The 24,274-nt window shown below is 50.1% G+C and overlaps 1 protein-coding gene across 50 annotated transcripts in view; it reads right to left on the bottom strand.

The window, feature by feature from the left end:
- The window catches only part of para (sodium voltage-gated channel paralytic), a 116,042-nt gene that overhangs the window by 48,322 nt on the left and 43,446 nt on the right, over positions 1 to 24,274 (bottom strand). For all 50 annotated transcript variants that reach the window (XM_086835915.1, XM_086835917.1, XM_086835924.1 and 47 more), the window contains 4 exons: positions 4,399 to 4,490; positions 4,020 to 4,296; positions 3,582 to 3,891; positions 1,918 to 2,226 (listed from right to left, as the gene is read on the bottom strand). In XM_086835915.1, coding sequence (XP_086692041.1) covers positions 1,918 to 2,226; positions 3,582 to 3,891; positions 4,020 to 4,296; positions 4,399 to 4,490 — 988 coding nt within the window. The remainder of the gene's footprint in view (positions 1 to 1,917; positions 2,227 to 3,581; positions 3,892 to 4,019; positions 4,297 to 4,398; positions 4,491 to 24,274) is intronic.

Below are 24,274 nucleotides of genomic sequence, written 5' to 3'. Positions count from 1 at the left end.
GCGAGACAGCGGATAGCGAGTTATCAATCAGTACTTTGGTTATCAGTATTGTATCGTATGTGAGTATGTTTATTTTTCGACTATTATTTTTTTTGTTCTTAGCTATTTAAGGCAGTTCAGTTGGCTGTGTCTTCGGTTAAAAATTTAATGGAAAACGAACCGATACTTAGCCGCCTAAGATCGGTTATTTGGGCTTTGATATCTGTGTGGGTTGTCGATTAACGGCTATCGCGGATATCCTCGAAAGGCGCGCGTGTCCTTTGTGTTAATGTGCAAAAAGCAAACGCTTGCCATATGCCATTTAGTTATCGTGTGTGTCGTGAGAGAGAGCTAACATATTGTAACTAATTAATGCATGCAATGGTTTATGCATCCACAGAAATTATCAAATCTCAAACTCTATCGCACAATATCAAAATTATTCTGGAACCAAATCGTAACACTAAAGGGCAACCAAAACGAGAACAGGAACACAACTTTAAATTAAATAAGTCCCGGCCTGGATTAAAACCGAAATCGAAATCTAAAGTAACCCAAATCGAAACCATAACCCGAGAATAAAAATTAATAACAATTAGTGTTTTTATGTGGGCTCAAAGCGTTCTTCAAGCGTACGAATCTTAAGCCGAACCCAAGGGGCTCTCCTATATTTTTGATCGGTTGTTTGCTTGTTATTTTGGTTTGCTTGCAGAATTGCAGAATGCGTTTAAAAGCCAATTGTCGAGATAACCACATTGGAATATTGTTGAAAATTTTCTATTTTACCTAAAGCATTCCGAGCAATGACCCAACCAAAATCGAAATCGAAACAATAACAGTAACAAAAATTACGAATTACAGAACGAAACTCATGACGAATCGTGGAAAAATTAAAAGTTATTGAGTCTCCACTAGGCAAATGGATAAATAAATCAGTCAAGAGGCTCCTTCATTAGAATTAGGAATCCATACGGGATTCTGTATACCACCGACACTCACGCACACACGGACACACGCATGCAAATAGCTAACAGAAACGGAAAAGGAAATTAAAACCGAAACGGAAATGGAAACGTTAATCAAAGGTAGAAGAGTATAACCAAATGGATATTCAAGAGATAGATAAAGATCTAATACATACATACAGATGGCACGCACTACACTATATCCAGATACGGTATGAAAGGATTCAATATCTAGTTGCATGATCATACGGCTATGTTATACATAAGGCATATAAGGTACGAGATGTACGATTCAATCAAAAACGGGGAGAGAGATATCCAACAAAATGATCAAACTAATCAAAGGAATATCGACGAGAAACGAGATTACGAGATTAACGAGAAACGATACAAAATGATAGGCGATAACTGGAACTCAGGTTCGATAACAATGCAATGGCAATGTAACGGTAGCGTTAGCGGAAACGGTAACTATAACTGTAACTGCTACTGTAGCTCTAACTTTAGCTGTAGCGGCGACGCGAATTCTCGATTGCACATATGGCCTAGAAACTAGGTCGAAACTATCGGCGATCGTGGGGAAAGTCGATCGATCATACAGATCAATAGAATATCAAAATAACGGAAATGCAACGGAGGCCAAAAGCAACTCAAGGCAACACATATATTTATAATAAACCGATGGAAACGCAATTCAAATTAACACATTTAAGTTGGTCTGAAAAGACTTGGGCACAGTGAAGCCCAAAAAGCAAAAGCCGAACCGAAACTGAAACGGAAACTAAACCTAAGAACGTTATGTAACTAAGTAGGATCAATGGAGAAACAATAGGGAAATATAAACGAAAAAGGGCACAAACGGAAACGGAAACTGAAACTGGAACTCGTCAAAAGTCAAATGGAACGGAAATCAAGAGACTGGAATGGAAAGGAAGGTAAAAAGAAATGCTGCGCCTGCGCTCGGAATACTTACCGTGCTCACTTTACGAACTTTGGTAGCTTGGTGTGCTGTGGTAGGTGCTGGTTGTCTTTGTATAACGCTCACCGACTCCGACTCCACCTCGACGCTGCGTATGGACATCTTCTCCTTGTTGTTGTCATCGTTGCCCTTTTCGCCGCCGACGAACATCTCGTAGCTGATGCAGGAATATGTCGGACTCTTGGCCATCTCTGGATGCAGGGCGGCCTCCTCGGCAGCAGCTGCATCCGCTGCTGCCTGCGCCTGGGCATTGGCCCGCTCCTCCAGCTTGGCCGCTTTGGCGGCAGCCGCCTCTTCCGCTTCCTACAACGAGCATGCAGGTGGATAAGCGATTATATACAGTGCAGAGTGCAGGCAGTCTCTGATCGGATCGGATTGGATCGGATCAGATCGGATCAGAAGGGAGTGGAATTAAGTGGGACTGGGGATGGAGGCTGGGTTTTTGTACAATACGAAAAGCAAAACTACGCTACTTTGATCGTTTATAGTTGGTACATACACAGATCAAGTAAAAATCATACGATACAGTGCTGTGCTGGGTCTTAAGGATGGGTTTTTTTGGGGGTACACAGGGCGTTGGGGGTTTGAGTTTTGATAGATACATATTCATACATATAGTGAGATATATATATATATATATATATAAATAATTATATATATATATATATATATATATATATATAGTAAGTATAGGTTGTAAGTAATTTGATTTTTTCTTTTGTTCTTTTAATCGTTAATCGTTTTGTGACTAGTGACAGGATCGAAACTAATGGTGCACTAAAATCATAAATTATAGTAAGTACGAGTATGTATTATATTTATATATAATATAGACAGAGAAACAGAGAGATAGAGAGAGAGAGAGACAGAGGAGCTCGGAAAGCTGAATGGTTAGTGACTTAACACACATATATATACATATATATAGACGATCGATCGGACGGACTATACAGCACGACAATTTGTACAATGAAGGCAGCGAGACTGATAGACAGATAGACAGTTACATAGATAGAGAGATAGAGTTCGGGAGAGATATTAATATGTATATAGTTTCGATAGGATGTTGCGATTAAGTTAGTTTTATAGACAATTAGCTAAGCATACGATATTACGGGCATATATACGCTATACGCTATACGGTATACGGTACACGATATACATACGAGAGTAGTCGATTTTCTATATATGTATAGTACATATACAAAAGAAAAAAGCAAGTCTGTTGTGGTTGCAGTCGCTGTTCTTGGTACGGGTAGATATTCTCAATACTCGATCGAGATCCCGCAGCAATCGAAATTGAAATTATCTACCACAGCGAGTTGGGATTTCAGTGGTTCAGTTCAAGTTAAGTTAAGTAATAGTTATAGTTCTGGTTCCAAGTACATCTTTTGTCAGTCTATCAATTCATTTTGTTTTCTTTTGTTTTAGGTCTCTTTTTCTATCTGGTCTCTATTTGTCCCACTGTGCAGCACTGGCTGCTGCAGCTGCAGTTACCAATCCAGTTACCAATCCTACTTGGCTGTTGGCCGTTGGCCGCCGCAGCTACAGGAGCCAGTGCACTGTTGCACAGTTGCAGTTGCTGTTGCTGTTGCTGTTGCGGTTGCAGTTGCAGTTGGCGGTTGTCTGGGGAGCAACAGGTCTGGGTGTCTACTTACACGTATCGCCTCCTCTTCGGCAGCCTCTTCTTCTTCGGCCTTCTTTTGCAATTCGTCATACGACATGGCAACAATGGCCAAAATCAAATTCACAAGATAGAATGAACCTAGGAAGATGATGACTATAAAGAACAGCATGTGCCATGGTCCTGCGGCGCGCAACACCAGCTGATAGAGGTCCTCCCAGAAGTCCTGCGTCATCAGTCTAAAGGCGGACAGAAAGGCCCAGCCGAACGAATCGAAGCTGGTGTAGCCATAGTTCGGATTCGGTCCAAACCCCTGCAGGCACACGTAATCATCGTCGCATTGCCTGCGATCGGAGCGAGGCGGTTGGAAGCGGTACAAGTAGCATGGAAAGGGACATGAGATGATATTAATGTATAACAGGTATAGCTTAAACGTGATCCTGGAGTTCAGATATATTCCCTCCTAACTTACCCCGCTCCGGAGATATTGCCGCACAGTGGAAACGAGATGCCCTCGTCCTCCGAGTACCAATTGGAGCTATTGCGATTGTGATAGTCCCAGTTCTCATCGGTAAGGTTACCCCAGGAGCCATCCAGCGGGAACTTCTTGATGCACTTCTGCGTCAGAACGCCCATGTAAATCTGCAGCCCCATCAGCGCAAACACCGACAGGGAGAACATCGTGAGGATTATCACATCGCGCAGATTCTTCACAGATTCGATGACGGCACCGACGATGGTCTTCAGGCCTATGTTTGGTAAACGTAAGAGTGGTGTAGATGATTATTTATGTGTATATATAATATGTGTTTGATCATATATTATTTATATAGATATCTCAGAATTCATACCTGGCACAATGGCTACGGTTTTAAGCGCTCGCAGCACCCTAAACGTTCGCAAGGCTGCAAGATTACCTAAATCTATACCCATGGTCACATAACTGGATGATCGCAGATTGAAGTTTGAAGGTTTGAAGTTCATAGTTCATAGTTCGTAGTTTGTAGTTTGCAGGCACACAGGATATACATACAAAAGGTCATCGAGTATTAGTAATTATGGGGGCTATATGACGTGCAAGTATGGTTATTTATAGAATTTGCTTTGATTCGATTGATCGGACTCAATATATATATAAATACAAATGTGGTTTGTCATTATAACCATTATTCTTTTCTTCTTGTTCTTTACAAAGCAATTAGGGGCAAATCAAACGAGTGCTGAATGTGTGTGTGTGTGGTTGAGTGTGTGTGTGTGTGAGTGGGTGTGTACGGAAGGTAAGGGTATGCAATAAAAAGCCCAAATGAATGCGAACTTTGACATATGGCCGAACATAGTAGGTAGGTACTAAAATAAATAAAGACCCAAGTTTTGTTACACATTGTGTAAATTAGCTTGGCTTCACCCCCACAACCTTCACAACCTGATTCCCCGATAAATTCCCCATCCACTAGCTACCTCTGACCCGCCGTACGACATCGTTTGGGAATTGTGGTGGGGGGTGATGGTGGTGCAGCTCACTTCATAAACACATCCAGGCAGGATAATGTATAAGGCTTCAAGATCTTGTCACGTCTGTGGACATTGTTAATACTCAGCTAAGAAATTAATTTAATACCCTCAAAGCCCCAATTGCTTAATGCTATAACAAAAATAAATAAAACCTTGCACTTTCTTTCTTTATATACAGTTTTAGGTCCATGATTAGTTGTGTAGTTTCTAAAAAATAACCCTTTTTTCTTTCGATTTTTTTTTTATAATATTTTAAGTTATACCAGTGCGTATACGTAGTATTTTGTGACTCTGCTATAAACGGATAAAATAAAATTGAAATAAGGTACTTTTGACGTTGAGGCCACCTGACGGCCAAAAAGCAAATTAATACAGAACAAACTGTGTTTCCGGTCTAAATTCATCGCAAGAGCCTGCCATGCATTGTCACTTCCGCTCTTTTCTATTAATTCAGCCCAAAAGATGCACCATTATATGGCCATACCATTCAGCCACTACAGTCACCCTATCACCAGCAGAGGGCAGGCCATTGCGTCGAGCAGAAGATCCAGCAGGAGCTGCAGGGCCTCAAGTCGCGCGAGGCAAGTGCTAGATAACCTACTTAAAGGAGTTCGATTCTCATTGAATTTTCATTCTTATATCAACAGCAACGAACCGGAGATCGTACACAAGCCCGCTGTCAATTGCAGCCTGAATGCAGCCGCGTACATAGCCAATGGAGGCAGCATAATGGGATGCGTCCGGCCATGTCGCTGGCCCAGCTCTGATCTGACGCCCAAGGAGGCGCCCTCATTGCGGGACCTCATTGCCCAGTGGGAAAGCCTGATCAAGAAGAATGCCGCGAATGGAACGGTTAAGGCGGCCATTACTACTTTTAAAAAAGGTGAGACCATATCCATTATCACCGGCTTTTTGCAGTGTGGTCAACCCATGTTTCCCTACTTATACAAGGAAGTGTGACTGCTTTGACTTTCAGCTGGTTGCCTGCAGCCATGTGCAACAGCGACGATCAGTGACGATGTACAGCATTGACTATCGATTGCTGACATACAACGATACGCAGCTTTAACTATCGATTGCTGGCATGGAACCATTTGCAGCTTTGACATTCTACGTTTTGGGTTATGGTGAATGCACTCAGGAGCAGCCACAGGATCAGGATGAGCTGGATCAAGACTAGGGGGTGCTGGTCACAGCCCGGCCGGCGGCAGTGCAGCAGCCGCCGCTTATGCTGACCGTGGTCACCCGCCAGGAGCAGCGACCTGCACCAGAAGCGTCAGTTTGCCTTCGGTGGTGCCCTTGGGCAACATCAGCAGCTCAGGGAGCAATCAAAATGGAAGTCAGCAGCAACAACAACACCAACAGCAACACCCTCAAGCTGATCACACGCACGGCGTTGGCCTTCCTGGAGAACGGCAACTCGCCATCGGGCAGTACCACAGTCACCCTATCACCAGCAGAGGGCAGGCCATTGCGTCGAGCAGAAGATCCAGCAGGAGCTGCAGGGCCTCAAGTCGCGCGAGGCGGAGCTGAAGCGCCTGCACAAGAGTAACAGGCAGAATACACTGAAGGCTTCGCTGAACAAGTTGTGAGTACACGTCAAGGCTTTCAAGAATCCTCTGATCTTACGTTTTTTTTTTGTTTCCAGCTAGCTCAGCACAGACGAGGCCGATGCGGACGAGGTTGACGATGAGGACTCTTGAGATGGAGCACTTCTATGGACCCGGAAAACTGCGCAATGCCCAGTCCACCCAGGAGTTGGATATAAATGGGCAAGTGCTAGATAACCTACTTAAAGGAGTTCGATTCTCATTGAATTTTCATTCTTATATCAACAGCAACGAACCGGAGATCGTACACAAGCCCGCTGTCAATTGCAGCCTGAATGCAGCCGCGTACATAGCCAATGGAGGCAGCATAATGGGATGCGTCCGGCCATGTCGCTGGCCCAGCTCTCTGATCTGACGCCCAAGGAGGCGCCCTCATTGCGAGACCTCATTGCCCAGTGAGAAAGCCTGATCAAGAAGAATGCCGCGAATGGAACGGTTAAGGCGGCCATTACTACTTTTAAAAAAGGTGAGACCATATGCATTATCACCGGCTTTTTGTAGTGTGGTCAACCCATGTTTCCCTACTTATACAAGGAAGTGTGACTGCTTTGACTTTCAGCTGGTTGCCTGCAGCCATGTGCAACAGCGACGATCAGTGACGATGTACAGCATTGACTATCGATTGCTGACATACAACGATACGCAGCTTTAACTATCGATTGCTGGCATGGAACCATTTGCAGCTTTGACATCCTACGTTTTGGGTTATGGTGAATGCACTCAGGAGCAGCCACAGGATCAGGATGAGCTGGATCAAGACTAGGGGGTGCTGGTCACAGCCCGGCCGGCGGCAGTGCAGCAGCCGCCGCTTATGCTGACCGTGGTCACCCGCCAGGAGCAGCGACCTGCACCAGAAGCGTCAGTTTGCCTTCGGTGGTGCCCTTGGGCAACATCAGCAGCTTAGGGAGCAATCAAAATGGAAGTCAGCAGCAACAACAACACCAACAGCAACACCCTCAAGCTGATCACACGCACGGCGTTGGCCTTCCTGGAGAACGGCAACTCGCCATCGGGCAGTACCACAGTCACCCTATCACCAGCAGAGGGCAGGCCATTGCGTCGAGCAGAAGATCCAGCAGGAGCTGCAGGGCCTCAAGTCGCGCGAGGCGGAGCTGAAGCGCCTGCACAAGAGTAACAGGCAGAATACACTGAAGGCTTCGCTGAACAAGTTGTGAGTACACGTCAAGGCTTTCAAGAATCCTCTGATCTTACGTTTTTTTTTTTGTTTCCAGCTAGCTCAGCACAGACGAGGCCGATGCGGACGAGGTTGACGATGAGGACTCTTGAGATGGAGCACTTCTATGGACCCGGAAAACTGCGCAATGCCCAGTCCACCCAGGAGTTGGATATAAATGGGCAAGTGCTAGATAACCTACTTAAAGGAGTTCGATTCTCATTGAATTTTCATTCTTATATCAACAGCAACGAACCGGAGATCGTACACAAGCCCGCTGTCAATTGCAGCCTGAATGCAGCCGCCTACATAGCCAATGGGGCCAGCAATGGCAGCATTAATGGAATGCGTCCGGCCATGTCGCTGGCCCAGCTCTGTGATCTGATGCCCAAGGAGGCGCCCTCATTGCGGGACCTCATTGCCCAGTGGGAAAGCCTGATCAAGAAGAATGCCGCGAATGGAACGGTTAAGGCGGCCATTACTACTTTTAAAAAAGGTGAGACCATATCCATTATCACCGGTTTTTTGCAGTGTGGTCAACTCATGTTTCCCTACTTATACAAGGAAGTGTGACCGCTTTGACTTTCAGCTGATTGCCTGCAGCCTTGTGCAACAGCGACGATCAGTGACGATGTACAGCATTGACTATCGATTGCTGACATACAACGATACGCAGCTTTAACTATCGATTGCTGGCATGGAACCATTTGCAGCTTTGACATCCTACGTTTTGGGTTATGGTGAATGCACTCAGGAGCAGCCACAGGATCAGGATGAGCTGGATCAAGACTAGGGGGTGCTGGTCACAGCCCGGCCGGCGGCAGTGCAGCAGCCGCCGCTTATGCTGACCGTGGTCACCCGCCAGCAGCAGCGACCTGCACCAGAAGCGTCAGTTTGCCTTCGGTGGTGCCCTTGGGCAACATCAGCAGCTCAGGGAGCAATCAAAATGGAAGTCAGCAGCAACAACAACACCAACAGCAACACCCTCAAGCTGATCACACGCACGGCGTTGGCCTTCCTGGAGAACGGCAACTCGCCATCGGGCAGTACCACAGTCACCCTATCACCAGCAGAGGGCAGGCCATTGCGTCGAGCAGAAGATCCAGCAGGAGCTGCAGGGCCTCAAGTCGCGCGAGGCGGAGCTGAAGCGCCTGCACAAGAGTAACAGGCAGAATACACTGAAGGCTTCGCTGAACAAGTTGTGAGTACACGTCAAGGCTTTCAAGAATCCTCTGATCTTACGTTTTTTTTTGTTTCCAACCAGCTCAGCACAGACGAGGCCGATGCGGACGAGGTTGACGATGAGGAATCTTGAGGTGGAGCACTTCTATGGACCCGGAAAACTGCGCAATGCCCAGTCCACCCAGGAGTTGGATATAAATGGGCAAGTGCTAGATAACCTACTTAAAGGAGTTCGATTCTCATTGAATTTTCATTCTTATATCAACAGCAACGAACCGGAGATCGTACACAAGCCCGCTGTCAATTGCAGCCTGAATGCAGCCGCGTACATAGCCAATGGAGGCAGCATAATGGGATGCGTCCGGCCATGTCGCTGGCCCAGCTCTCTGATCTGACGCCCAAGGAGGCGCCCTCATTGCGAGACCTCATTGCCCAGTGGGAAAGCCTGATCAAGAAGAATGCCGCGAATGGAACGGTTAAGGCGGCCATTACTACTTTTAAAAAAGCTGAGACCATATCCATTATCACCGGCTTTTTGCAGTGTGGTCAACTCATGTTTCCCTACTTATACAAGGAAGTGTGACCGCTTTGATTTTTAGCTGGTTGCCTGCAGCCTTGTGCAACAGCGACGATCAGTGACGATGTACAGCATTGACTATCGATTGCTGACATACAACGATACGCAGCTTTAACTATCGATTGCTGGCATGGAACCATTTGCAGCTTTGACATCCTACGTTTTGGGTTATGGTGAATGCACTCAGGAGCAGCCACAGGATCAGGATGAGCTGGATCAAGACTAGGGGGTGCTGGTCACAGCCCGGCCGGCGGCAGTGCAGCAGCCGCCGCTTATGCTGACCGTGGTCACCCGCCAGGAGCAGCGACCTGCACCAGAAGCGTCAGTTTGCCTTCGGTGGTGCCCTTGGGCAACATCAGCAGCTCAGGGAGCAATCAAAATGGAAGTCAGCAGCAACAACAACACCAACAGCAACACCCTCAAGCTGATCACACGCACGGCGTTGGCCTTCCTGGAGAACGGCAACTCGCCATCGGGCAGTAGCACAGTCACCCTATCACCAGCAGAGGGCAAGCCATTGCGTCGAGCAGAAGATCCAGCAGGAGCTGCAGAGCCTCAAGTCGCGCGAGGCGGAGCTGAAGCGCCTGCACAAGAGTAACAGGCAGAATACACTGAAGGCTTCGCTGAACAAGTTGTGAGTACACGTCAAGGCTTTCAAGAATCCTCTGATCTTACGTTTTTATTTTTGTTTCCAGCCAGCTCAGCACAGACGAGGCCGATGCGGACGAGGTTGACGATGAGGACTCTTGAGATGGAGCACTCCTATGGACCCGGAAAACTGCGCAATGCCCAGTTCACCCAGGAGTTGGATATAAATGGGCAAGTGCTAGATAACCTACTTAAAGGAGTTCGATTCTCATTGAATTTTCATTCTTATATTAACAGCAACGAACCGGAGATCGTACACAAGCCCGCTGTCAATTGCAGCCTGAATGCAGCCGCGTACATAGCCAATGGAGGCAGCATAATGGGATGCGTCCGGCCATGTCGCTGGCCCAGCTCTCTGATCTGACGCCCAAGGAGGCGCCCTCATTGCGAGACCTCATTGCCCAGTGGGAAAGCCTGATCAAGAAGAATGCCGCGAATGGAACGGTTAAGGCGGCCATTACTACTTTTAAAAAAGGTGAGACCATATCCATTATCACCGGCTTTTTGCAGTGTGGTCAACCCATGTTTCCCTACTTATACAAGGAAGTGTGACTGCTTTGACTTTCAGCTGGTTGCCTGCAGCCATGTGCAACAGCGACGATCAGTGACGATGTACAGCATTGACTATCGATTGCTGACATACAACGATACGCAGCTTTAACTATCGATTGCTGGCATGGAACCATTTGCAGCTTTGACATCCTATGTTTTGGGTTATGGTGAATGCACTCAGGAGCAGCCACAGGATCAGGATGAGCTGGATCAAGACTAGGGGGTGCTGGTCACAGCCCGGCCGGCGGCAGTGCAGCAGCCGCCGCTTATGCTGACCGTGGTCACCCGCCAGGAGCAGCGACCTGCACCAGAAGCGTCAGTTTGCCTTCGGTGGTGCCCTTGGGCAACATCAGCAGCTCAGTGAGCAATCAAAATGGAAGTCAGCAGCAACAACAACACCAACAGCAACACCCTCAAGCTGATCACACGCACCGCGTTGGCCTTCCTGGAGAACGGCAACTCGCCATCGGGCAGTACCACAGTCACCCTATCACCAGCAGAGGGCAAGCCATTGCGTCGAGCAGAAGATCCAGCAGGAGCTGCAGAGCCTCAAGTCGCGCGAGGCGGAGCTGAAGCGCCTGCACAAGAGTAACAGGCAGAATACACTGAAGGCTTCGCTGAACAAGTTGTGAGTACACGTCAAGGCTTTCAAGAATCCTCTGATCTTACGTTTTTATTTTTGTTTCCAGCCAGCTCAGCACAGACGAGGCCGATGCGGACGAGGTTGACGATGAGGACTCTTGAGATGGAGCACTCCTATGGACCCGGAAAACTGCGCAATGCCCAGTCCACCCAGTAGTTGGATATAAATGGGCAAGTGCTAGATAACCTACTTAAAGGAGTTCGATTCTCATTGAATTTTCATTCTTATATCAACAGCAACGAACCGGAGATCGTACACAAGCCCGCTGTCAATTGCAGCCTGAATGCAGCCGCGTACATAGCTAATGGAGGCAGCATAATGGGATGCGTCCGGCCATGTCGCTGGCCCAGCTCTCTGATCTGACGCCCAAGGAGGCGCCCTCATTGCGAGACCTCATTGCCCAGTGGGAAAGCCTGATCAAGAAGAATGCCGCGAATGGAACGGTTAAGGCGGCCATTACTACTTTTAAAAAAGCTGAGACCATATCCATTATCACCGGCTTTTTGCAGTGTGGTCAACTCATGTTTCCCTACTTATACAAGGAAGTGTGACCGCTTTGATTTTTAGCTGGTTGCCTGCAGCCTTGTGCAACAGCGACGATCAGTGACGATGTACAGCATTGACTATCGATTGCTGACATACAACGATACGCAGCTTTAACTATCGATTGCTGGCATGGAACCATTTGCAGCTTTGACATCCTACGTTTTGGGTTATGGTGAATGCACTCAGGAGCAGCCACAGGATCAGGATGAGCTGGATCAAGACTAGGGGGTGCTGGTCACAGCCCGGCCGGCGGCAGTGCAGCAGCCGCCGCTTATGCTGACCGTGGTCACCCGCCAGGAGCAGCGACCTGCACCAGAAGCGTCAGTTTGCCTTCGGTGGTGCCCTTGGGCAACATCAGCAGCTCAGGGAGCAATCAAAATGGAAGTCAGCAGCAACAACAACACCAACAGCAACACCCTCAAGCTGATCACACGCACGGCGTTGGCCTTCCTGGAGAACGGCAACTCGCCATCGGGCAGTAGCACAGTCACCCTATCACCAGCAGAGGGCAAGCCATTGCGTCGAGCAGAAGATCCAGCAGGAGCTGCAGAGCCTCAAGTCGCGCGAGGCGGAGCTGAAGCGCCTGCACAAGAGTAACAGGCAGAATACACTGAAGGCTTCGCTGAACAAGTTGTGAGTACACGTCAAGCCTTTCAAGAATCCTCTGATCTTACGTTTTTTTTTTGTTTCCAGCCAGCTCAGCACAGACGAGGCCGATGCGGACGAGGTTGACGATGAGGACTCTTGAGATGGAGCACTCCTATGGACCCGGAAAACTGCGCAATGCCCAGTCCACCCAGGAGTTGAATATAAATGGGCAAGTGCTAGATAACCTTCTTAAAGGAGTTCGATTCTCATTGAATTTTCATTCTTATATCAACAGCAACGAACCGGAGATCGTACACAAGCCCGATGTCAATTGCAGCCTGAATGCAGCCGCGTACATAGCCAATGGAGGCAGCATAATGGGATGCGTCCGGCCATGTCGCTGGCCCAGCTCTCTGATCTGACGCCCAAGGAGGCGCCCTCATTGCGAGACCTCATTGCCCAGTGGGAAAGCCTGATCAAGAAGAATGCCGCGAATGGAACGGTTAAGGCGGCCATTACTACTTTTAAAAAAGGTGAGACCATATCCATTATCACCGGCTTTTTGCAGTGTGGTCAACCCATGTTTCCCTACTTATACAAGGAAGTGTGACTGCTTTGACTTTCAGCTGGTTGCCTGCAGCCATGTGCAACAGCGACGATCAGTGACGATGTACAGCATTGACTATCGATTGCTGACATACAACGATACGCAGCTTTAACTATCGATTGCTGGCATGGAACCATTTGCAGCTTTGACATCCTACGTTTTGGGTTATGGTGAATGCACTCAGGAGCAGCCACAGGATCAGGATGAGCTGGATCAAGACTAGGGGGTGCTGGTCACAGCCCGGCCGGCGGCAGTGCAGCAGCCGCCGCTTATGCTGACCGTGGTCACCCGCCAGGAGCAGCGACCTGCACCAGAAGCGTCAGTTTGCCTTCGGTGGTGCCCTTGGGCAACATCAGCAGCTCAGTGAGCAATCAAAAAGGAAGTCAGCAGCAACAACAACACCAACAACAACACCCTCAAGCTGATCACACGCACGGCGTTGGCCTTCCTGGAGAACGGCAACTCGCCATCGGGCAGTACCACAGTCACCCTATCACCAGCAGAGGGCAAGCCATTGCGTCGAGCAGAAGATCCAGCAGGGGCTGCAGAGCCTCAAGTCGCGCGAGGCGGAGCTGAAGCGCCTGCACAAGAGTAACAGGCAGAATACACTGAAGGCTTCGCAGAACAAGTTGTGAGTACACGTCAAGCCTTTCAAGAATCCTCTGATCTTACGTTTTTTTTTTGTTTCCAGCCAGCTCAGCACAGACGAGGCCGATGCGGACGAGGTTGACGATGAGGACTCTTGAGATGGAGCACTCCTATGGACCCGGAAAACTGCGCAATGCCCAGTCCACCCAGGAGTTGGATATAAATGGGCAAGTGCTAGATAACCTACTTAAAGGAGTTCGATTCTCATTGAATTTTCATTCTTATATCAACAGCAACGAACCGGAGATCGTACACAAGCCCGCTGTCAATTGCAGCCTGAATGCAGCCGCGTACATAGCCAATGGAGGCAGCATAATGGGATGCGTCCGGCCATGTCGCTGGCCATGTGCAACAGCGACGATCAGTGACGATGTACAGCATTGACTATCGATTGCTGACATACAACGATACGCAGCTTTAACTATCGATTGCTGGCATGGAACCATTTGCAGCTTTGACATCCTATGTTTTGGGTTATGGTGAATGCACTCAGGAGCAGCCACAGGATCAGGATGAGCTGGATCAAGACTAGGGGGTGCTGGTCACAGCCCGGCCGGCGGCAGTGCAGCAGCCGCCGCTTATGCTGACCGTGGTCACCCGCCAGGAGCAGCGACCTGCACCAGAAGCGTCAGTTTGCCTTCGGTGGTGCCCTTGGGCAACATCAGCAGCTCAGTGAGCAATCAAAATGGAAGTCAGCAGCAACAACAACACCAACAGCAACACCCTCAAGCTGATCACACGCACGGCGTTGGCCTTCCTGGAGAACGGCAACTCGCCATCGGGCAGTACCACAGTCACCCTATCACCAGCAGAGGGCAAGCCATTGCGTCGAGCAGAAGATCCAGCAGGAGCTGCAGAGCCTCAAGTCGCGCGAGGCGGAGCTGAAGCGCCTGCACAAGAGTAACAGGCAGAATACACTGAAGGCTTCGCTGAACAAGTTGTGAGTACACGTCAAGGCTTTCAAGAATCCTCTGATCTTACGTTTTTTTTTTTTTGTTTCCAGCCAGCTCAGCACAGACGAGGCCGATGCGGACGAGGTTGACGATGAGGACTCTTGAGATGGAGCACTCCTATGGACCCGGAAAACTGCGCAATGCCGAGTCCACCCAGGAGTTGGATATAAATGGGCAAGTGCTAGATAACCTACTTAAAGGAGTTCGATTCTCATTGAATTTTCATTCTTATATCAACAGCAACGAACCGGAGATCGTACACAAGCCCGCTGTCAATTGCAGCCTGAATGCAGCCGCGTACATAGCCAATGGAGGCAGCATAATGGGATGCGTCCGGCCATGTCGCTGGCCCAGCTCTCTGATCTGACGCCCAAGGAGGCGCCCTCATTGCGAGACCTCATTGCCCAGTGGGAAAGCCTGATCAAGAAGAATGCCGCGAATGGAACGGTTAAGGCGGCCATTACTACTTTTAAAAAAGGTGAGACCATATCCATTATCACCGGCTTTTTGCAGTGTGGTCAACCCATGTTTCCCTACTTATACAAGGAAGTGTGACTGCTTTGACTTTCAGCTGGTTGCCTGCAGCCATGTGCAACAGCGACGATCAGTGACGATGTACAGCATTGACTATCGATTGCTGACATACAACGATACGCAGCTTTAACTATCGATTGCTGGCATGGAACCATTTGCAGCTTTGACATCCTACGTTTTGGGTTATGGTGAATGCACTCAGGAGCAGCCACAGGATCAGGATGAGGTGGATCAAGACTAGGGGGTGCTGGTCACAGCCCGGCCGGCGGCAGTGCAGCAGCCGCCGCTTATGCTGACCGTGGTCACCCGCCAGGAGCAGCGACCTGCACCAGAAGCGTCAGTTTGCCTTCGGTGGTGCCCTTGGGCAACATCAGCAGCTCAGTGAGCAATCAAAATGGAAGTCAGCAGCAACAACAACACCAACAGCAACACCCTCAAGCTGATCACACGCACGGCGTTGGCCTTCCTGGAGAACGGCAACTCGCCATCGGGCAGTACCACAGTCACCCTATCACCAGCAGAGGGCAAGCCATTGCGTCGAGCAGAAGATCCAGCAGGAGCTGCAGAGCCTCAAGTCGCGCGAGGCGGAGCTGAAGCGCCTGCACAAGAGTAACAGGCAGAATACACTGAAGGCTTCGCTGAACAAGTTGTGAGTACACGTCAAGGCTTTCAAGAATCCTCTGATCTTACGTTTTTTTTTTTTTTGTTTCCAGCCAGCTCAGCACAGACGAGGCCGATGCGGACGAGGTTGACGATGAGGACTCTTGAGATGGAGCACTCCTATGGACCCGGAAAACTGCGCAATGCCGAGTCCACCCAGGAGTTGGATGTAAATGGGCAAGTGCTAGATAACCTACTTAAAGGAGTTCGATTCTCATTGAATTTTCATTCTTATATTAACAGCAACGAACCGGAGATCGTACACAAGCCCGCTGTCAATTGCAGCCTGAATGCAGCCGCCTACATAGCCAATGGAGGCAGCATAATGGGATGCGTCCGGCCATGTCGCTGGCCCAGCTCTGATCTGACGCCCAAGGAGGCGCCCTCATTGCGGGACCTCATTGCCCAGTGGGAAAGCCTGATCAAGAATGCCGCGAATGGAACGGTTAAGGCGGCCATTACTACTTTTAAAAAAGGTGAGACCATATCCATTATCACCGGCTTTTTGCAGTGTGGTCAACCCATGTTTCCCTACTTATACAAGGAAGTGTGACTGCTTTGACTTTCAGCTGGTTGCCTGCAGCCATGTGCAACAGCGACGATCAGTGACGATGTACAGCATTGACTATCGATTGCTGACATACAACGATACGCAGCTTTAACTATCGATTGCTGGCATGGAACCATTTGCAGCTTTGACATCCTACGTTTTGGGTTATGGTGAATGCACTCAGGAGCAGCCACAGGATCAGGATGAGCTGGATCAAGACTAGGGGGTGCTGGTCACAGCCCGGCCGGCGGCAGTGCAGCAGCCGCCGCTTATGCTGACCGTGGTCACCCGCCAGGAGCAGCGACCTGCACCAGAAGCGTCAGTTTGCCTTCGGTGGTGCCCTTGGGCAACATCAGCAGCTCAGTGAGCAATCAAAATGGAAGTCAGCAGCAACAACAACACCAACAGCAACACCCTCAAGCTGATCACACGCACGGCGTTGGCCTTCCTGGAGAACGGCAACTCGCCATCGGGCAGTACCACAGTCACCCTATCACCAGCAGAGGGCAAGCCATTGCGTCGAGCAGAAGATCCAGCAGGAGCTGCAGAGCCTCAAGTCGCGCGAGGCGGAGCTGAAGCGCCTGCACAAGAGTAACAGGCAGAATACACTGAAGGCTTCGCTGAACAAGTTGTGAGTACACGTCAAGGCATTCAAGAATCCTCTGATCTTACGTTTTTTTTTGTTTCCAGCCAGCTCAGCACAGACGAGGCCGATGCGGACGAGGTTGACGATGAGGACTCTTGAGATGGAGCACTCCTATGGACCCGGAAAACTGCGCAATGCCGAGTCCACCCAGGAGTTGGATATAAATGGGCAAGTGCTAGATAACCTACTTAAAGGAGTTCGATTCTCATTGAATTTTCATTCTTATATTAACAGCAACGAACCGGAGATCGTACACAAGCCCGCTGTCAATTGCAGCCTGAATGCAGCCGCGTACATAGCCAATGGAGGCAGCATAATGGGATGCGTCCGGCCATGTCGCTGGCCATGTGCAACAGCGACGATCAGTGACGATGTACAGCATTGACTATCGATTGCTGACATACAACGATACGCAGCTTTAACTATCGATTGCTGGCATGGAACCATTTGCAGCTTTGACATCCTACGTTTTGGGTTATGGTGAATGCACTCAGGAGCAGCCACAGGATCAGGATGAGCTGGATCAAGACTAGGGGGTGCTGGTCACAGCCCGGCCGGCGGCAGTGCAGCAGCCGCCGCTTATGCTGACCGTGGTCACCCGCCAGGAGCAGCGACCTGCACCAGAAGCGTCAGTTTGCCTTCGGTGGTGCCCTTGGGCAACATCAGCAGCTCAGTGAGCAATCAAAATGGAAGTCAGCAGCAACAACAACACCAACAGCAACACCCTCAAGCTGATCACACGCACGGCGTTGGCCTTCCTGGAGAACGGCAACTCGCCATCGGGCAGTACCACAGTCACCCTATCACCAGCAGAGGGCAAGCCATTGCGTCGAGCAGAAGATCCAGCAGGAGCTGCAGAGCCTCAAGTCGCGCGAGGCGGAGCTGAAGCGCCTGCACAAGAGTAACAGGCAGAATACACTGAAGGCTTCGCTGAACAAGTTGTGAGTACACGTCAAGGCTTTCAAGAATCCTCTGATCTTACGTTTTTTTTTTTTTGTTTCCAGCCAGCTCAGCACAGACGAGGCCGATGCGGACGAGGTTGACGATGAGGACTCTTGAGATGGAGCACTCCTATGGACCCGGAAAACTGCGCAATGCCGAGTCCACCCAGGAGTTGGATGTAAATGGGCAAGTGCTAGATAACCTACTTAAAGGAGTTCGATTCTCATTGAATTTTCATTCTTATATTAACAGCAACGAACCGGAGATCGTACACAAGCCCGCTGTCAATTGCAGCCTGAATGCAGCCGCCTACATAGCCAATGGAGGCAGCATAATGGGATGCGTCCGGCCATGTCGCTGGCCCAGCTCTGATCTGACGCCCAAGGAGGCGCCCTCATTGCGGGACCTCATTGCCCAGTGGGAAAGCCTGATCAAGAATGCCGCGAATGGAACGGTTAAGGCGGCCATTACTACTTTTAAAAAAGGTGAGACCATATCCATTATCACCGGCTTTTTGCAGTGTGGTCAACCCATGTTTCCCTACTTATACAAGGAAGTGTGACTGCTTTGACTTTCAGCTGGTTGCCTGCAGCCATGTGCAACAGCGACGATCAGTGACGATGTACAGCATTGACTATCGATTGCTGACATACAACGATACGCAGCTTTAACTATCGATTGCTGGCATGGAACCATTTGCAGCTTTGACATCCTACGTTTTGGGTTATGGTGAATGCACTCAGGAGCAGCCACAGGATCAGGATGAGCTGGATCAAGACTAGGGGGTGCTGGTCACAGCCCGGCCGGCGGCAGTGCAGCAGCCGCCGCTTATGCTGACCGTGGTCACCCGCCAGGAGCAGCGACCTGCACCAGAAGCGTCAGTTTGCCTTCGGTGGTGCCCTTGGGCAACATCAGCAGCTCAGTGAGCAATCAAAATGGAAGTCAGCAGCAACAACAACACCAACAGCAACACCCTCAAGCTGATCACACGCACGGCGTTGGCCTTCCTGGAGAACGGCAACTCGCCATCGGGCAGTACCACAGTCACCCTATCACCAGCAGAGGGCAAGCCATTGCGTCGAGCAGAAGATCCAGCAGGAGCTGCAGAGCCTCAAGTCGCGCGAGGCGGAGCTGAAGCGCCTGCACAAGAGTAACAGGCAGAATACACTGAAGGCTTCGCTGAACAAGTTGTGAGTACACGTCAAGGCATTCAAGAATCCTCTGATCTTACGTTTTTTTTTGTTTCCAGCCAGCTCAGCACAGACGAGGCCGATGCGGACGAGGTTGACGATGAGGACTCTTGAGATGGAGCACTCCTATGGACCCGGAAAACTGCGCAATGCCGAGTCCACCCAGGAGTTGGATATAAATGGGCAAGTGCTAGATAACCTACTTAAAGGAGTTCGATTCTCATTGAATTTTCATTCTTATATTAACAGCAACGAACCGGAGATCGTACACAAGCCCGCTGTCAATTGCAGCCTGAATGCAGCCGCGTACATAGCCAATGGAGGCAGCATAATGGGATGCGTCCGGCCATGTCGCTGGCCATGTGCAACAGCGACGATCAGTGACGATGTACAGCATTGACTATCGATTGCTGACATACAACGATACGCAGCTTTAACTATCGATTGCTGGCATGGAACCATTTGCAGCTTTGACATCCTATGTTTTGGGTTATGGTGAATGCACTCAGGAGCAGCCACAGGATCAGGATGAGCTGGATCAAGACTAGGGGGTGCTGGTCACAGCCCGGCCGGCGGCAGTGCAGCAGCCGCCGCTTATGCTGACCGTGGTCACCCGCCAGGAGCAGCGACCTGCACCAGAAGCGTCAGTTTGCCTTCGGTGGTGCCCTTGGGCAACATCAGCAGCTCAGTGAGCAATCAAAATGGAAGTCAGCAGCAACAACAACACCAACAGCAACACCCTCAAGCTGATCACACGCACGGCGTTGGCCTTCCTGGAGAACGGCAACTCGCCATCGGGCAGTACCACAGTCACCCTATCACCAGCAGAGGGCAAGCCATTGCGTCGAGCAGAAGATCCAGCAGGAGCTGCAGAGCCTCAAGTCGCGCGAGGCGGAGCTGAAGCGCCTGCACAAGAGTAACAGGCAGAATACACTGAAGGCTTCGCTGAACAAGTTGTGAGTACACGTCAAGGCTTTCAAGAATCCTCTGATCTTACGTTTTTTTTTTTTGTTTCCAGCCAGCTCAGCACAGACGAGGCCGATGCGGACGAGGTTGACGATGAGGACTCTTGAGATGGAGCACTCCTATGGACCCGGAAAACTGCGCAATGCCGAGTCCACCCAGGAGTTGGATATAAATGGGCAAGTGCTAGATAACCTACTTAAAGGAGTTCGATTCTCATTGAATTTTCATTCTTATATCAACAGCAACGAACCGGAGATCGTACACAAGCCCGCTGTCAATTGCAGCCTGAATGCAGCCGCGTACATAGCCAATGGAGGCAGCATAATGGGATGCGTCCGGCCATGTCGCTGGCCCAGCTCTCTGATCTGACGCCCAAGGAGGCGCCCTCATTGCGAGACCTCATTGCCCAGTGGGAAAGCCTGATCAAGAAGAATGCCGCGAATGGAACGGTTAAGGCGGCCATTACTACTTTTAAAAAAGGTGAGACCATATCCATTATCACCGGCTTTTTGCAGTGTGGTCAACCCATGTTTCCCTACTTATACAAGGAAGTGTGACTGCTTTGACTTTCAGCTGGTTGCCTGCAGCCATGTGCAACAGCGACGATCAGTGACGATGTACAGCATTGACTATCGATTGCTGACATACAACGATACGCAGCTTTAACTATCGATTGCTGGCATGGAACCATTTGCAGCTTTGACATCCTACGTTTTGGGTTATGGTGAATGCACTCAGGAGCAGCCACAGGATCAGGATGAGCTGGATCAAGACTAGGGGGTGCTGGTCACAGCCCGGCCGGCGGCAGTGCAGCAGCCGCCGCTTATGCTGACCGTGGTCACCCGCCAGGAGCAGCGACCTGCACCAGAAGCGTCAGTTTGCCTTCGGTGGTGCCCTTGGGCAACATCAGCAGCTCAGTGAGCAATCAAAATGGAAGTCAGCAGCAACAACAACACCAACAGCAACACCCTCAAGCTGATCACACGCACGGCGTTGGCCTTCCTGGAGAACGGCAACTCGCCATCGGGCAGTACCACAGTCACCCTATCACCAGCACAGGGCAAGCCATTGCGTCGAGCAGAAGATCCAGCAGGAGCTGCAGAGCCTCAAGTCGCGCGAGGCGGAGCTGAAGCGCCTGCACAAGAGTAACAGGCAGAATACACTGAAGGCTTCGCTGAACAAGTTGTGAGTACACATCAAGGCTTTCAAGAATCCCTCTTATCATACGTTTTTTCGTTTCCAGCCAGCTCAGCATAGGCGAGGCCGATGCGGACGAGGTTGACGATTAGGAATCTGAGGTGGAGCACTGCTATGGCCCCGAAAAACTGCGCAATGCCCAGTCCACCAAGGAGTTGGATATAAATGGGCAAGTGCTAGATAACCTACTTAAAGGAGTTCGATTCTCATTGAATTTTCATTCTTATATTAACAGCAACGAACCGGAGATCGTACACAAGCCCGCTGTCAATTGCAGCCTGAATGCAGCCGCCTACATAGCCAATGGAGGCAGCATAATGGGATGCGTCCGGCCATGTCGCTGGCCCAGCTCTGATCTGACGCCCAAGGAGGCGCCCTCATTGCGGGACCTCATTGCCCAGTGGGAAAGCCTGATCAAGAATGCCGCGAATGGAACGGTTAAGGCGGCCATTACTACTTTTAAAAAAGGTGAGACCATATCCATTATCACCGGCTTTTTGCAGTGTGGTCAACCCATGTTTCCCTACTTATACAAGGAAGTGTGACTGCTTTGACTTTCAGCTGGTTGCCTGCAGCCATGTGCAACAGCGACGATCAGTGACGATGTACAGCATTGACTATCGATTGCTGACATACAACGATACGCAGCTTAAACTATCGATTGCTGGCATGGAACCATGTGCAGCTTTGACATCCTACGTTTTGGGTTATGGTGAATGCACTCAGGAGCAGCCACAGGATCAGGATGAGCTGGATCAAGACTAGGGGGTGCTGGTCACAGCCCGGGCGGCGGCAGTGCAGCAGCCGCCGCTTATGCTGACCGTGGTCACCCGCCAGGAGCAGCGACCTGCACCAGAAGCGTCAGTTTGCCTTCGGTGGTGCCCTTGGGCAACATCAGCAGCTCAGTGAGCAATCAAAATGGAAGTCAGCAGCAACAACAACACCAACAGCAACACCCTCAAGCTGATCACACGCACGGCGTTGGCCTTCCTGGAGAACGGCAACTCGCCATCGGGCAGTACCACAGTCACCCTATCACCAGCAGAGGGCAAGCCATTGCGTCGAGCAGAAGATCCAGCAGGAGCTGCAGAGCCTCAAGTCGCGCGAGGCGGAGCTGAAGCGCCTGCACAAGAGTAACAGGCAGAATACACTGAAGGCTTCGCTGAACAAGTTGTGAGTACACGTCAAGGCTTTCAAGAATCCTCTGATCTTACGTTTTTTTTTTTTGTTTCCAGCCAGCTCAGCACAGACGAGGCCGATGCGGACGAGGTTGACGATGAGGACTCTTGAGATGGAGCACTCCTATGGACCCGGAAAACTGCGCAATGCCCAGTCCACCCAGGAGTTGGATATAAATGGGCAAGTGCTAGATAACCTACTTAAAGGAGTTCGATTCTCATTGAATTTTCATTCTTATATCAACAGCAACGAACCGGAGATCGTACACAAGCCCGCTGTCAATTGCAGCCTGAATGCAGCCGCGTACATAGCCAATGGAGGCAGCATAATGGGATGCGTCCGGCCATGTCGCTGGCCCAGCTCTCTGATCTGACGCCCAAGGAGGCGCCCTCATTGCGAGACCTCATTGCCCAGTGGGAAAGCCTGATCAAGAAGAATGCCGCGAATGGAACGGTTAAGGCGGCCATTACTACTTTTAAAAAAGGTGAGACCATATCCATTATCACCGGCTTTTTGCAGTGTGGTCAACCCATGTTTCCCTACTTATACAAGGAAGTGTGACTGCTTTGACTTTCAGCTGGTTGCCTGCAGCCATGTGCAACAGCGACGATCAGTGACGATGTACAGCATTGACTATCGATTGCTGACATACAACGATACGCAGCTTAAACTATCGATTGCTGGCATGGAACCATGTGCAGCTTTGACATCCTACGTTTTGGGTTATGGTGAATGCACTCAGGAGCAGCCACAGGATCAGGATGAGCTGGATCAAGACTAGGGGGTGCTGGTCACAGCCCGGCCGGCGGCAGTGCAGCAGCCGCCGCTTATGCTGACCGTGGTCACCCGCCAGGAGCAGCGACCTGCACCAGAAGCGTCAGTTTGCCTTCGGTGGTGCCCTTGGGCAACATCAGCAGCTCAGTGAGCAATCAAAATGGAAGTCAGCAGCAACAACAACACCAACAGCAACACCCTCAAGCTGATCACACGCACGGCGTTGGCCTTCCTGGAGAACGGCAACTCGCCATCGGGCAGTACCACAGTCACCCTATCACCAGCAGAGGGCAAGCCATTGCGTCGAGCAGAAGATCCAGCAGGAGCTGCAGAGCCTCAAGTCGCGCGAGGCGGAGCTGAAGCGCCTGCACAAGAGTAACAGGCAGAATACACTGAAGGCTTCGCTGAACAAGTTGTGAGTACACATCAAGGCTTTCAAGAATCCCTCTTATCATACGTTTTTTCGTTTCCAGCCAGCTCAGCATAGGCGAGGCCGATGCGGACGAGGTTGACGATTAGGAATCTGAGGTGGAGCACTGCTATGGCCCCGAAAAACTGCGCAATGCCCAGTCCACCAAGGAGTTGGATATAAATGGGCAAGTGCTAGATAACCTACTTAAAGGAGTTCGATTCTCATTGAATTTTCATTCTTATATTAACAGCAACGAACCGGAGATCGTACACAAGCCCGCTGTCAATTGCAGCCTGAATGCAGCCGCCTACATAGCCAATGGAGGCAGCATAATGGGATGCGTCCGGCCATGTCGCTGGCCCAGCTCTGATCTGACGCCCAAGGAGGCGCCCTCATTGCGGGACCTCATTGCCCAGTGGGAAAGCCTGATCAAGAAT

The sequence above is a fragment of the Drosophila serrata genome, unplaced genomic scaffold (genome assembly GCF_035046125.1).
Source record: "Drosophila serrata isolate PLE 108 unplaced genomic scaffold, ASM3504612v1 contig_276, whole genome shotgun sequence".
NCBI lineage: Eukaryota > Metazoa > Arthropoda > Insecta > Diptera > Drosophilidae > Drosophila > Drosophila serrata.
This window is presented reverse-complemented; position numbering and strand designations above follow the sequence as displayed.